At 52.3% G+C, this 13,081-nt stretch overlaps 1 protein-coding gene across 1 annotated transcript in view; it reads right to left on the reverse strand.

Annotated features, from left to right (window-relative positions):
* The window catches only part of LOC127048433 (zinc finger protein 883-like), a 291,005-nt gene extending 278,059 nt beyond the window's left edge, over positions 1–12,946 (reverse strand). Inside the window, exons 1-3 of the mRNA XM_050948239.1 lie at positions 12,857–12,946; positions 9,327–9,415; positions 8,195–8,321 (exon numbers count right to left, since the gene is read on the reverse strand). Coding sequence (XP_050804196.1) covers positions 8,195–8,321; positions 9,327–9,407 — 208 coding nt within the window. The 5' untranslated portion in view covers positions 9,408–9,415; positions 12,857–12,946. The remainder of the gene's footprint in view (positions 1–8,194; positions 8,322–9,326; positions 9,416–12,856) is intronic.
* Positions 12,947–13,081: the final 135 nt, after the last annotated feature.

Genomic DNA, 13,081 nt, shown 5'->3' on the forward strand with positions numbered 1-13,081 from the left:
GCACATCCCAACTTCTCCAGTAGCTCATCGGTGTGTGGCATTAGATAGTTGTCTGGACGAGTTACTGCATTTAGCTTACAGTAGTCCACACAAAAGTGTATTTCCCCATCTGGTTTGGGTACCAGAACCACTGGAGATGCACATGCACTGGTAGATGAGCGGATTATACCCATCTGTAGCATGTTTTGGATCTCCCATTCTATAGCAGCTTGGGCATGAGGAGACACTCGGTAGGGTGGGGTTCTAATTGGGTGAGCATTACCTGTGTCAATGGAGTGGTATGCCCGTCCAGTCCATCCTGGGGTGGCTGAGAACAATGGGGCAAAGCTAGTGCACAGCTCCTTGATCTGTTGCCACTGCAGACGTTCCAAGGTGATGGAGAGGGTCACCTCTTCCACGCCACCGTCACTTTTTCCTTCATAGTAGACACCTTCAGGTCACTCAGCATCATCTCCTCCCTAGGCTGTAAACTGACAAACCTGTAAGTCTCTGGAATAAAAGGGATTGAGAGAATTAACATGGTACACTTTAGGCTTTATGGAGGAATTGGGAAATGCTATGAGGTAATTAACATCTCCCAGGCGCTCTTGGACTGTGAATGGCCTTTCCCATGAGGCTTCCATCTTATGGGCCTGTTGCGCCTTCAAGACCATAACCTGGTCTCCTACCTTGAAGGAACGCTCTCTGGTATGTCTTTTTCTGAGCATCCTTTAGGTTTTCTTTAGCAAGGGCTAACGAGTGTCGGAAGGTGCTTTGTAGGTTGCCTATAAAGTCTAGAATGTTTGTTCCTGGAGAAGGCGTAAACCCCTCCCATTGCTGCTTCACCAACTGTAATGGCCCCTTAACCTCGTGGCCATACACAAGTTCAAATCCTAAACTGGGATGTGGTACAGCCCTGTAGGCAAAAAGCAACTGCTGTAACACTAGGTCCCAATCATTGGAGTGTTCACTGACAAATTTACGTATCATGGCCCCCAAAGTTCCATTAAACCTTTCCACCAGGCCATTGGTTTGATGGTGGTAAGGGGTAGCAACCAAGTGATTCACCCCATGAGCTTCTCACAGTTCTTTCATGGTTCCTGCCAGGAAATTAGTCCCTGAATCTGTAAGGATGTCGGAGGGCCAACTTACCCTGGCAAAAATGTCTGTTAGGGCCTGGCACACCGTTTTAGCCCTAGTGTTACTTAGAGCTACTGCTTCCGGCTACCAGGTAGCAAAGTCCACGAAAGTCAGTATGTACTACTTTCCTCAGGGGGTCTTTTTTGGGGAAAGGACCACAGCTACTCGCTGAAATGGGACCTCAATTATGGGGAGTGGCTGGAGAGGGGCCTTGATCTGGTCTTGGGGCTTTCCCACTCTTTGGCACACCTCACAAGACCGGACATACTTGGCTACATCTTTGCCCATCCCCTCCCAGTGGAAGGAGTTCCCCAACCTGTCTTTGGTTCTGTTCACCCCAGCATGGTCACTGGGATGGTCATGGGCTAAGCTTAAGAGCTTCCCCCGGTACTTAGTTGGAACCACCAACTGTTTTTTGCGGATGCCAGTCTTTCTGGTGTCCAACAGAAAGAGTCTCTTTTATAAAAGTCCTTGTTCTACAACAAACCGGGATCGGTTGGAAGAGCTGAGAGGTTGAGGGGTGCTCTGTGATGCCGCCCAAGCTTTCTGAAGGCTGTCATCTGCTTCCTGCTCAGTCTGGAACTGTTCCCTTGAGGCTGGAGACACCAGCTCTTCCTTAGACTATGGACTTGGGCTTGTTCCCTCTGGAGGCGATGTAGGTGATGGGATTGTTTTCGTTGCTGGTGAACTGCTCTCCGCTGGTGCACCAGGTGGTGTTTCAGGCTCTGGCTGAGCCTCTTGGGTATGGTTGTCTGCTGCTTCTGCCAGTTCAGGCTCGCTGGTGCCCTCTGGCATTGGGGTTGAAGATGGGTTTGCAAGCGCTGGCATCAGTGCTGGCAACAGTTCTGGTGCTGGTTGTTTTTCCAGTTCCGGGTCTGGGACTGGAGGCACTGTGGCTGTTGCAGTCGTTGGCAGCGGATCTGGGTCCACTACCTCTGTCTGGGTCCCTGCTAACACAGACAGGGCCTTTGTGGACGGTCCAGGAACAGAGCTGGGTCTGGAAGCTTGCCTGGCTTGGCTGTGTGTAACCATTCCCACCCTCTTGGTCTGCTTTACCTGGTTGGCCAAGTCTTCCCCCAGTAGCATGGGGATGGAATAATTGTCATAGACTGCAAAAGTCCACATTCCTGACCAGCCTTTGTACTGGACACTCAGTTCAGCTGTAGGCAAGTCTACAGCTTTTGATATGAAGGAGTAAATTGTCACTTGGGCCTTTGGGTTGATGAATTTGGGGTCCACAAAGGATTGGTGGATAGCTGACACTTGTGCCTCTGTGTCTCTCCACGCAGTAACCCTCTTTCCGCCCACTCTCAAAATTTCCCTTCGCTCCGAGGGTATTTGAGAGGCATCTGGGCCTGGGGATCTTTGTGTGGTGGTGGTGTAATGAACTGCACTCGCTTGGGGTTCTTGGGGCAGTTGGCCTTTATATGTCCCGGTTCATTACATTTAAAACATCACCCAGCTGACTGGTCACTGGGCCGAGGTGAGTTATTGGAGACTGGTGAGGTGGGACAATAGGGAGTTTGGGGCTTTCCTTGTGTTGTAGGTGGGGTTTTGGGTTGCCCTCGGGTACAGGGTTTATTGTCGGCATGCCCCCTGTGGTATTCGCTCCCCTTGACAGTAGCTTTTTTCTTTTCAGCCACTTCCACCCATCTGGCTCCAATCTCCCCCGCCTCAGTTACAATTTTGGGCTTCCCATCTAGGATGTACCTTTCTATTTCCTCAATAACACCCTCTAAGAACTGCTCCATTTGCATCAGGAGGGACATCTCTTCTAGAGTTTTAACCTTTGTTCCTGATATCCAGGCATCCCAATTCTTTCCAATGTGGTGGGCGTGTCGGGGAAATGACAAATCTGGTTTCCACCTTAGGGCTCTGAACCGCCGACGGGCATGCTCAAGTGTTAGTCCGATTCTGATCCTGGCCTTGCTTTGAAAAAGTTTATAATTGTTCATGTGTTCCTTAGGCATTTCAGCCACCATGTCTGCTAAGGGTCCACTGAGCTGTGGCCTCAGTTCTACCATGTACTGGTCTTCAGAGATGCTGTACCCAAGGCAGGCCCTTAAAAAATTTTCTAAGAAGGCCTCAGTGTCATCACCTGCCTTGTAGGTGGGAAAGTTCTTGGGATAAGGAACAGTAACTGGCGAAGAGTTGTTAGAATTGGCTGTGTTCTTCTGCTTAGCTGTTCTAATTCCAGGGCCTGCTGGCGTGCCTCCCTTTGGAGCTCTATTTTTCTTTTGTGGTCCGCCTCTTTGGCTTCTTGCTCTCTTTTGTGGGCTGCCTCTTCCCTGGCTATTTCTGCATTTATTAGTTCCATCTTTCTTCTATGTTTGTTATCTCTTTCTATGGCTTCTAGCTTTGCTTGTTCCTGTCTAATGGCTTTCTTGGAACTCATGGCTCCTGCTTTTTTTGTGCTGGTTGTGCCCTCTGCTGTTGAGTGTCTGGAATGCTGCAGCTCAGGGTTGCTTGGCAACACAGACTTTTTTTAACACCTCCTAACTAGCCTTTGCCCTACAAGTTAGAACAAAAAAACCCGCTTTCATTTGCAAATGTGTTTTGCTGGTGTTTGCTGACTCACAGCTGGAGTCCCTTTGATTAACAAAGATCCTTGTTAAACCCTAATGCCCCTGTCTTCAGGTAGTCTTTCTGCACAACCAGAAAGGAGAGAAGAAAAAAAAAATTTCCACTGGCTTGGTTTGTCCACAGTCCCCTCTAGCCTGCTTCCCTAGCAACTAGAAGGAGAGAGAAAGGAAAAAAAAAATCCTACTGGCTTTGCTTTTAAACCCAAACCTCAGTCTGCCTGCAGATAGCTAACAGGGAGAGAAATAAAAACCTCACTGGTTTATCCCGTCGCTATGCCAATATGTCAAGGTAGTATCCCCACTCTGAACCTTAGTGTCCAAAAAATGGGGTACCTGCACGAAGCCCTCTAAGCTTAATTACTAGCTTAGAAATGATAGAGCTGCTACCACCCAAAAATATAGTGTTTTGGGACACTTTCTGACCCCCAAAGCCTTCCCTGGGGACCCAAAGACCCAAACCCCTTGGATCTTAACACAAGGAAAATAAACCCTTTCCCCCACCGTTCCCTCTCCCAAGCTTCCCCTTCCTGGGTTACCCTGGAGAGACTACACAGATTCAAACTCCGTGAATATAAAACAAAGAGGAAATTCACCTTCCCCCTCCTCTTTTCCCCCTACCACTCCCAGACTCTCCCTGAGAGAGAGACAGTGATCCTAACACAGAGAGAAATTAACCTCTCTCTCCCCTTCTCTCCTTTCTCCTCACCAATTCCCTGGTGAGTCCAGACACCCCATCCCCTGCGGTCTTACACAAGAATAAAAAAAAACAAACAATCAAGGTCTTAAAAAGGAAAAGCTTTTAATTAAAGAAAGAAAAAAAGTACAATTATCTCTATAAAATCAAGATGGAAAATGTTACAGGGTCTTTCAGCTTATAGACACTAGAGAGAATCCTCCTCCCAGCACAAATACAAGTTGCAGCAAACAGAGATACAATCCTTCCAGCAAAATACACATTTGCAAATAAAGAAAACAATCAAAAGACTAAACTGCCTTTCTAACTGGTACTCACTAAATTGAAAAGAAGAGGCTGTTTCAGAGATTGGAGAGCCTGTATGTACGTCTGGTCCCTCTTAGATCCAAGAGAGAATAGAGAACAAAAGAAAGCAGAACAAACAAAGACTTCCCTCCACTGAGATTTGAAAGTATCTTGTCTCCTGATTGCTCCTCTGGTCAGGTGTTAGCCAGGTTCACTGAGCTTGTTAACTCTTTACAGGTAAAAGAGACATTAACCCTTAATTATCTGTTTATGACACCCCCGGCTGAATATATTTTGCGGCCTAGGAGGTCCATGCGCCTAACCTCCTTGGTCTTGGTAGCAGGAGCTTGCTGGCCATGACGCTCCCTCTCATTTACTGATTGAACTACTAAGGAGCAAGTATGTGGGTGTATGTAGAGATATTCATACTCCTTGGAAGGTACCATGTATTTTCTCTCTACTCCCCTGACTGGGGGGGGAGGGGTGATCGAGGCCGGGGATTGCCAAATGGTGTCTGCATTTGCTTGAATAGTGCAGATAAACAGTTGGGCCACTCTAGTAGGTGCGCCTGCAGATAGGATATCCACTACAGGGTCCTCTATTTCAGGGACCTCCTCCACTTGCAGATTCATATTCTGCACCACCCATCTCAAGAGGTCATGATGTGCCCTTTTAGGTCAATTGGGCGAGGGCCAGAGGAGGATGTTCCTGCCACAGCCTCGTCTGGCGAGGAGGAAGAGCAGAGACCAGGGAGAAGAGGGTCCTGTGGGGGGTCCTCTTCTTAGGAGCGGCATCAGACTCAGGTGGGACCTGGGTGTCTGCAGGTGGTACTGAAGCCTCATCCGTACCCATGGGGGGGAGCGGCTTACGGTTGCCTCTGGTGTCCAGTGTTCTGACGGGGCAGACCGTGGTGCAACTGAGGGAACACCTTGGGCTTGGTGGTACGCCCACGGTGTCCAGAAAGACCACTGATGAGGTCCTTGCTCGTGGCTCTGGCTCTCAGGAAACATATAGCTGGGGACATCCGAGTCATGATCCTGTGGACAGGAAATGCTACCAGCCTGTGATGACACCGAGGTGCGTCTCGACGGCCAAGGTGGTGCTGATAGACCCTGAGAGGGAGCCACGTCTCAGGTTGGTCTTTCCCGGGATGGTACCGGGAGCTGTAACGGTACCGCGAGGGAGACCGGGACCTACGACCGAAGTCGTGTCGGGAGCTCGACTGGGATCTCGAATCCCTTCGCCTGGAGCGACTGCGAGATGTGCGGTGCCGTGAACGGTGCTGGGAGTCGGATCGGTACCGTAGGTATCTGGCAGGTGAACGGGAGACCGAGCAGTGCTGCGAGTGCGACCGGTACCACGATAGAGAGCGGTGTGGGACTGTGAGCAGCATCGGGACCGGGATCTGCAGCGTGACCAAGATCGTCCGTAGGACTGAGATCTTGAACGATTCCTCTTGGTTGCTCCCACGGAGGGCAGCCTCAGTAAGGCAGGCTTGCCAATAGATTGGATGACCCGCACCGGCGGTGTTGAGGACTGAGGCAGGGCTGTCTCCATGATCGCGATCAACTCCTGCGCTGTGGAAAAGGTCTCTGGCATGGATGGGAGAGCAAGCTCGACCACAGCGTGAGCCAGGGAGCTTTCGGGCACCTGACCCAACAGCCTTTGCGGGACCGGAATCAACAGTGCCACACCTTGCGGTGCCACACGCAGTGGTGCCGCGGCAGATGATGGTGCTGAGCGATCCGTCATTGATGGGCCCTCCTTCTGTGTGCTGAAGCAGCCGGAGCACTGTGTTGCTTCCTGGGCCGCAGGGACAGGGAGCGGTGCCGAGCAGACATCGGTGCCGGCAAGGGTCGGTGCCGTGGCTCCTTCGTGGTTCCGGAGCCAAAGGAGCTTTCCTCACAGATGCAGGCTGTTGAGCACTTGGTACCGATGTCACAGGGCTAAGTGCCGCCTCCACAAGGAGCTGTTTCAGTCGAAAGTCCGGCTCCTTCTTCGTCCTCGGTTTAAATGACTTACAGATGCGGTACTTTTCAGGAAGGCGGGATTCCCCTAGGCACTTGAGGCAGCAGTCATGGGGATCCCCTATTGGCATCGGCTTTTGGCACGCCGAGCACGGTTTGAATCCCGGTGACCAGGGCATAAGCCCGGTACTGGGGTGGAGGAAAGGGGCTAATCCCCGATCCTCCCTCAACAACTATATATATATACACAACAATTAACACTAACTACAACTGTAAAAACTCCAACTATAAAGACAATTAACAGTAAAGAACAACGAGTAAGCTAGGGAAGTGGAGATCAGCAAAGCCACGCTCCACAGTCCCAACGACAGTCATGAGTGGTAAGAAGGAACTGAGGGGCCGTCGGGTCGGCAGGGGTATATATCCGGAGCCATAATGGCGCCACTCCAGAGGGCGACCCAGCCGACCCACCGAGTGTTGCTAGGGTAAAAATCTTTCGACGAACGTGCACGCGGTGTGTGTACACACCTAATTGGAATCGATATGAGCAAGCACTCAAAGAAGAACTCCCCATAATCCTTTTAAGTGAAGGCTCCTCTCCTTGTTTTGTTGTGAACTCTGGGCTCCGGGAGCTGCTTATCAAAAAACCAAACACAGCTACTGTTTGCTGTGAATGAGTAGGGAGAGGCAGGGGGGCTCCTTTTGGAACACCCACAGCTAATGTTAGCTTGAAGAGAGAGGCGTCGCATGGAGGGAAGTGGGGGGGTCCACTTTGGTGAGCAGCTGCTTATCTGGTCTGTGAGAAAAATCCAACAGCTGCTGTTTGCTTTCAGTGAGTGAAGGGTGGGGACGGGGGGGGGGGTCGGAACTTGCAAGGCAGGGTGCTGACACACTCAGCATTCCAAAAACCCACTCTCTCCCTCCACGCTCCCTGTCACACTCCAGCCCACCACACCCACCTTTTGAAAAGCACGTTGCAGCCACTTGAATGCTGGGATAGTTGCCCATAATGCACCGCTCCCAATGCTGCTGCAAATGCTGCAACTGTGGCCACACCAGTGCGCTGTCAGCTGTCTGTGTGGACAGACTGCAGCTCTTTCCTTACTCAGCTGTACGAAGGCAGGTTTAACTTCTAGCGCTGTACTGCTGCAAGTGTAGCCATACACTGAGTGTCTGTGTGATAAGTAACCCTGACCCAGCAGCTCTGACTCCAGCAGCCTGCCTCTCACACCCCAAGCACGTTCTGGTTTGGGGGGAGTAGGCTCAGTGTTTGAAGAGAAGGACAGGGGTAGGAACCTTCTGTTCATTATGCTGGACCTAACCTCCAGTTTTACTTGAGCAAACACGAGCTATTTGATACTGTGCAATACGGCTCCTGTGCTCTGTTCCCAAAGTGTTCTGCAGCGGGGGGGAGGGGAGGCTCCTCTGTGTCACTGGCATATTGGGGTGATGCTGAAAAGGACTGAGTAGAGGTAGCATTGTGGGGCTGGCATGAACCTTCGCTCTTAATTTCCCCTACCAAGAAGGGAGGGGATTGAAATCCTTACCCAGAGAGGTCACATTCTCATAGTTCTGCTGCATGACGTCTCTGCAGAGAGCTCTCTGGGCAGGGTCTGGCAGAGCACACTCTTCCCTGGTGAAATACACAGCCACCTCCTCAAAGGTCACTGGCCTCTGAAAGAGCAGGAGTCCAACACTTAGTACCTTCTGCCCTACTCACAGCCCCACTATTTGTGGAGCAGAGAAGCCCATCAAAGGGAAGCTCTTGGTGGATTGTAGTCTACACAGTCCAACCCCCACCCTGCTCAGAGTATCCAGGAAACACCAGGGCAGGGGTCAGAAACCTTTCAGAAGTGGTGTGCTGAGGCTTCATTTATTCACTCTGATTTAAGGTTTTGCATGCCAGTAATACATTTTAACGCTTTTAGAATGTCTCTTTCTATAAGTCTATAATATATATCTAAACTACTGTTGTATGTAATAAGGTTTTTAAAATGTTTAAGCAGCTTCTTTTAAAATTAAATTAAAATGCAGAGCCTCCCAGACCCATGGCCAGGACCCAGGCAGTGTAAGTGCCACTGAAAATCAGCTCATGTGCCACCTTCGGCAGCGTGCCATAGGTTGCCTATCCCTGCACCAGGGCGACGAGATGAAGCGAGAGCCCCTTGTCTCTCCCAGCAGATCCATCACACACCTGCTAGCCACAGACTAATAGAGGAGGTGGAGCCTCTAGCCAGGTCAAAGGAGAACTCCCTGGTAGGAAGCACACCACCCTCCCCATTGTGAGGTGCTGGATACGAGGGGAGGGGAATATCCCCCAAGCCTGACTCATGGGTGCCTCCTTCATATCTCACAGGAGCCACTGCTTAGTCGGGTCAGGCTCCAGCACTGGCAGTCTGGTCAGTTTTCCTAGCTCCGTGTAGGTGGGTTATTTTCTGTTTAACATATTAGGGCATTTCCACCTCCAAATCCTATGGGTCTGTTCCTAGAATCTAGGCTTCTTATTGAACAACTCTTAGCAGGTTTGTCACATTCTGTCCTCCTCCCTTTCTCCACCCTGTGCATTTCCTCCCCCGCTCCAACCTCCAAACAGACTGTGCAAACTTTCCTGTCTCCGCTGTATTTGCTGTCTCTCTCTCTCCTGCAGGAACCCACCAGCAACCCCCTGATAATCCCTACCTGAACAGGCTCCTCTGGAGCCATTTCTCTTCCCTGTGTCATGGGAGTATGGGATGAGCTGGAGCGAAACATGGACGTCATTCTGCAGCCTGGGAGGGTGAGAAGGGCAGTTGTGGGGGTTACAGAACAGGCTTTAGTTAATTTCACAGGATGATTCTCCAAGGCCCTGTCTCTGCAGACAGAGATTCTAGAATCTGCCATCCGGGGAAAATGCTTGATCTCTTTATTACAGTGTAGACCTGGCCCCTCCTGCCAGGCTAAGCCCACAGACACATTTTTAACCTCCCTTCCCCACCCTACATCCCATAAGAAAGTCTCTGAACACATGGCTAGAAAAGAGCAGAACCAAAGGAATCACTTTGGGGGATTCCCTCGGACACCGGCCCCACGCCAGTCACACCCCAGCAGGGGGAATATGGAGTCAAGAACCAGCTTTTCCTCTGTCTGAGCTGTTTCTTGTTCACTGGAAAGTGGTTCAGCCTAGGGATGCTGCAATACCTGTGTCTGGGTGGACTAGAGAGCTGGAAATCTCTCCCCCCACTCATTTCTCCCACTGCCCCTTTCAGTCTCTCCTTCCCCTGTCCTCTCTCCCTGCTCCTCTGGCTGGGAAAGTCCCATTCCTGGGGGCTTTGCTCTACCAGGGCTGGATTTTCTCCTGGCAATTGCTAATGGGAGGAGAGGCTGTTTGTGTAGAGACACTTTCTTGCTAGTCCCCAGCACTTTCCCAGAGGTCTTTTAGTTTCCTGGAGACTCTGGCTCAGAATTTGCATTAACAGGGCCCAGGTCTGCCCCATGGGGCTAGTATCAGCTGGAGAAAGTCATCACCTAGGCCGGGCAGAGAAGTTTTAATTAAGATCACATCCCAGCACAGAACCCCACTGGGAGGGCAGCAGCTGCTAAGCCTGGTCTCCTAGATCACAACGGAGGCTGCAGCGTCTGACCCAGGAAGCTGAACCCCAATATCCTGAGCAGAGAGGGACAGAGCGTTTGAGCAGCTTCCCTCCTTTAGCTCTCTGGGGACAGCAGGTAATGAGAGTCCCTCCTCACAGGGAGAATTGCTAATCACGTTTGCCCCACTGTGCAGCTGGAGTCACTCCTTGTCTTTCAATGCGCTGACTCTGATTAACAACGTTCTCAATGAAACCAGATTTCAGAAAGAACGAGTCCAGAATGCCTTGCAAGAAACCACTGTGCGGCAGTGCTGACCCCCTTCCCACCTCCCTCACCCCCCAGATCTAGGGCAAGGACTTGCTGGGGATAGGGCATGAATATTCCCTAGTTTTCAAGATGGGAGAAAAGAAAAATGTGTGATTTCACCTCACAGTGTTTGATAAGTGGATAGAAAGTTATCAGGGTGAGAGGCCTGGCTGGGGGCTGCCTGGCTGTGCTTGGAGCCAGGATTCTGGCAGAAACTGATCATGGAGCAGGATCATGGTTAGCAGCAGCCCCCAGACAACCCCCAGCACCCGGAGCCCAGAGCCCACAGCCAGGGGCCCCAGACACCCCCACAACCCCAGTCAGGGTCCTGCCAGATCTTCCCTGGCACCCAGTCCCCCGAGTCCCTGGCCAGGGACCCAGATCCCCCCCCCCGAACCCCCACCAGCCACAGTGAGAGCTGGACACCGGTGAAATGGAGAGAAAACGGGGCACAATTGGGGGAGGGGAACATGGAACTTCTCAGGGATTTGGGGGCACGGGGGTCACCTTGGATGTTGCTCTTGTTAGGCCTGAATAAAGATATTGCAGACAAAACCAGGTATGCCAACCTGACCAAAGTCAGGCTAACAGAGGTTTTTGGGTAATTCCTGAGTGTATGTCTATATCTATAATTTTGCAGCGCTGGTTGTTACAGCTGTATTAGTACAGCTGTATAGGGCCAGCGCTGCAGAGTGGCCACACTTACAGCAACCAGCGCTGCAAGTGGTGTTAGATGTGGCCACACAGCAGTGCTGTTGGGCGGCTTCAAGGGGGTTCGGGGAACGCGAGAGCAAACCAGGGAAGGAGACCAGCTTCCCCGCGGTTTGCTCTCGCGTTCCCCGAACCCCCCTGCAAACTGCAGGGAAGGAGACCTGCTTGCACAGGGGTTTGGGGAACGCGAGAGCAAACCGGGGAAGGAGACAAGCTTCCCCGCGGTTTGCTCTCGCGTTCCCCGAACTCCCCTGCAAACCGCAGGGAAGGAGACCTGCTTGCACGGGGGTTCGGGGAACGCGAGAGCAAACCGCAGGGAAGTAGACCTGCTTGCACAGGGGTTCGGGGAATGCGAGAGCAAACCGCAGGGAAGGAGAACTGCTTGCTCGGGGGTTCGGGGAACGCGAGAGCAAACCACAGGGAAGGAGAACTGCTTGCTCGGGGGTTCGGGGAACGCGAGAACAAACCGCAGGGAAGGAGACCAGCTTCCCCGCGGTTTGCTCTTGCGTTCCCTGAACCCCCCTGCAAACCGCAGGGAAGGAGACCTGCTTGAAGGAGAGGCTTCCTCAGGTATGGTGGGATACCTGCTTATTCCACGGAGGTCAAGAAAAGAGCTGGTGAGTGTCTACACTTGATTACCAGTGCTGGATCACCAGCGCTGGATCCTCTACACCCGAGACAAAACGGGAGTACGGCCAGCGCTGCAAACAGGGAGTTGCAGCGCTGGTGATGCCCTGCAGATGTGTACACCTCCTAAGTTGCAGCGCTGTAACCCCCTCCCCAGCGCTGCAACTTTGTGATGTAGACAAGCCCTGAGTGGAAAACACTGAGAAGCAGCAGCAGGTCTCACAAGCGCTGGAAAAAAGTGAGATAAGGGAGGGGCTGCATTCCTGATATAGTACGAACTGCTGTGTTAGGAACAGTTCCTTTGAAGAACTGATAAGAAATCCCAGCCTCCCTGTTTTCACTCCTTAGTTCAGTTCTCTGTCTGTTTTAACTCCCCTACATTCCTAACTTCTGGTGCTTGCTAAGATATTGTTAACCATCTAATGCTGTAAAACATGTATACTGAAAGTGTCTAGTTTCTAGTTGTTAGAAGAAAGGGGTGGGTTGCTCCAGTGAATAATTTATGACGCGACAGAACTGTCTATATAGGCTCATAGTAAGATGTAAAGAGCGGGCTGGTTCTCTCTGGAGACGAGCTGCTCTCTATTGATGCGTGCACTTGTCAATAAAGAGCGTTTGATCGGACCTTGCTGGTGTTGCCTGTCTCTCTCGCGGTCAGACAACTAACTTTGCCGTCTGGGTTAGAGTCCCTGACACTCTCTAGAGAGAAAGGGGCAGCACGGGGGGGTCCCCACGGGGGGGGGCAGCGGTAAATCCGAGGGGATCTCAGCCCCCCCTTTCTCTCCTCGGGGGTCACCGGCTGTTCCCCCCCCCGGCCATGTCCGGGCTGCACCGACACTTCCCACCCGCCCCTGTCCCGCGTCCGCCCCCCCCCCACGCAAGGACCCCAGTGGGGCCCCAGGGAGCGGACCCCGGCGCTGCGAGATGCCGGGTCCCCCCGGCCCGGACACGGGGGCAGAGTCACCGCCCGGCCCCCCCCGGGCTCGCTCCGGTACCTGGAGGCTGCAGCTCCGCAGCGCAGGCGGAGCCCGGGCAGGGGGGGTTAACGAAGGTCTCTCCCGCCGCGATCTGCGCATGCCCAGAACTCCAACGGCCCCGCACGAGCAAGGCAGAACCCCCACCTCCCAGCGCGCGTTCGCGCTCCGTCTCCGCTCCTTCGCTGACGTCACTTCCGCTCCCGAGAGAGTCTGGAACTACAACTCCCAGCGTGCACTGGGGCG

This window comes from Gopherus flavomarginatus, chromosome 3 (genome assembly GCF_025201925.1).
Source record: "Gopherus flavomarginatus isolate rGopFla2 chromosome 3, rGopFla2.mat.asm, whole genome shotgun sequence".
Taxonomy (NCBI): domain Eukaryota; kingdom Metazoa; phylum Chordata; order Testudines; family Testudinidae; genus Gopherus; species Gopherus flavomarginatus.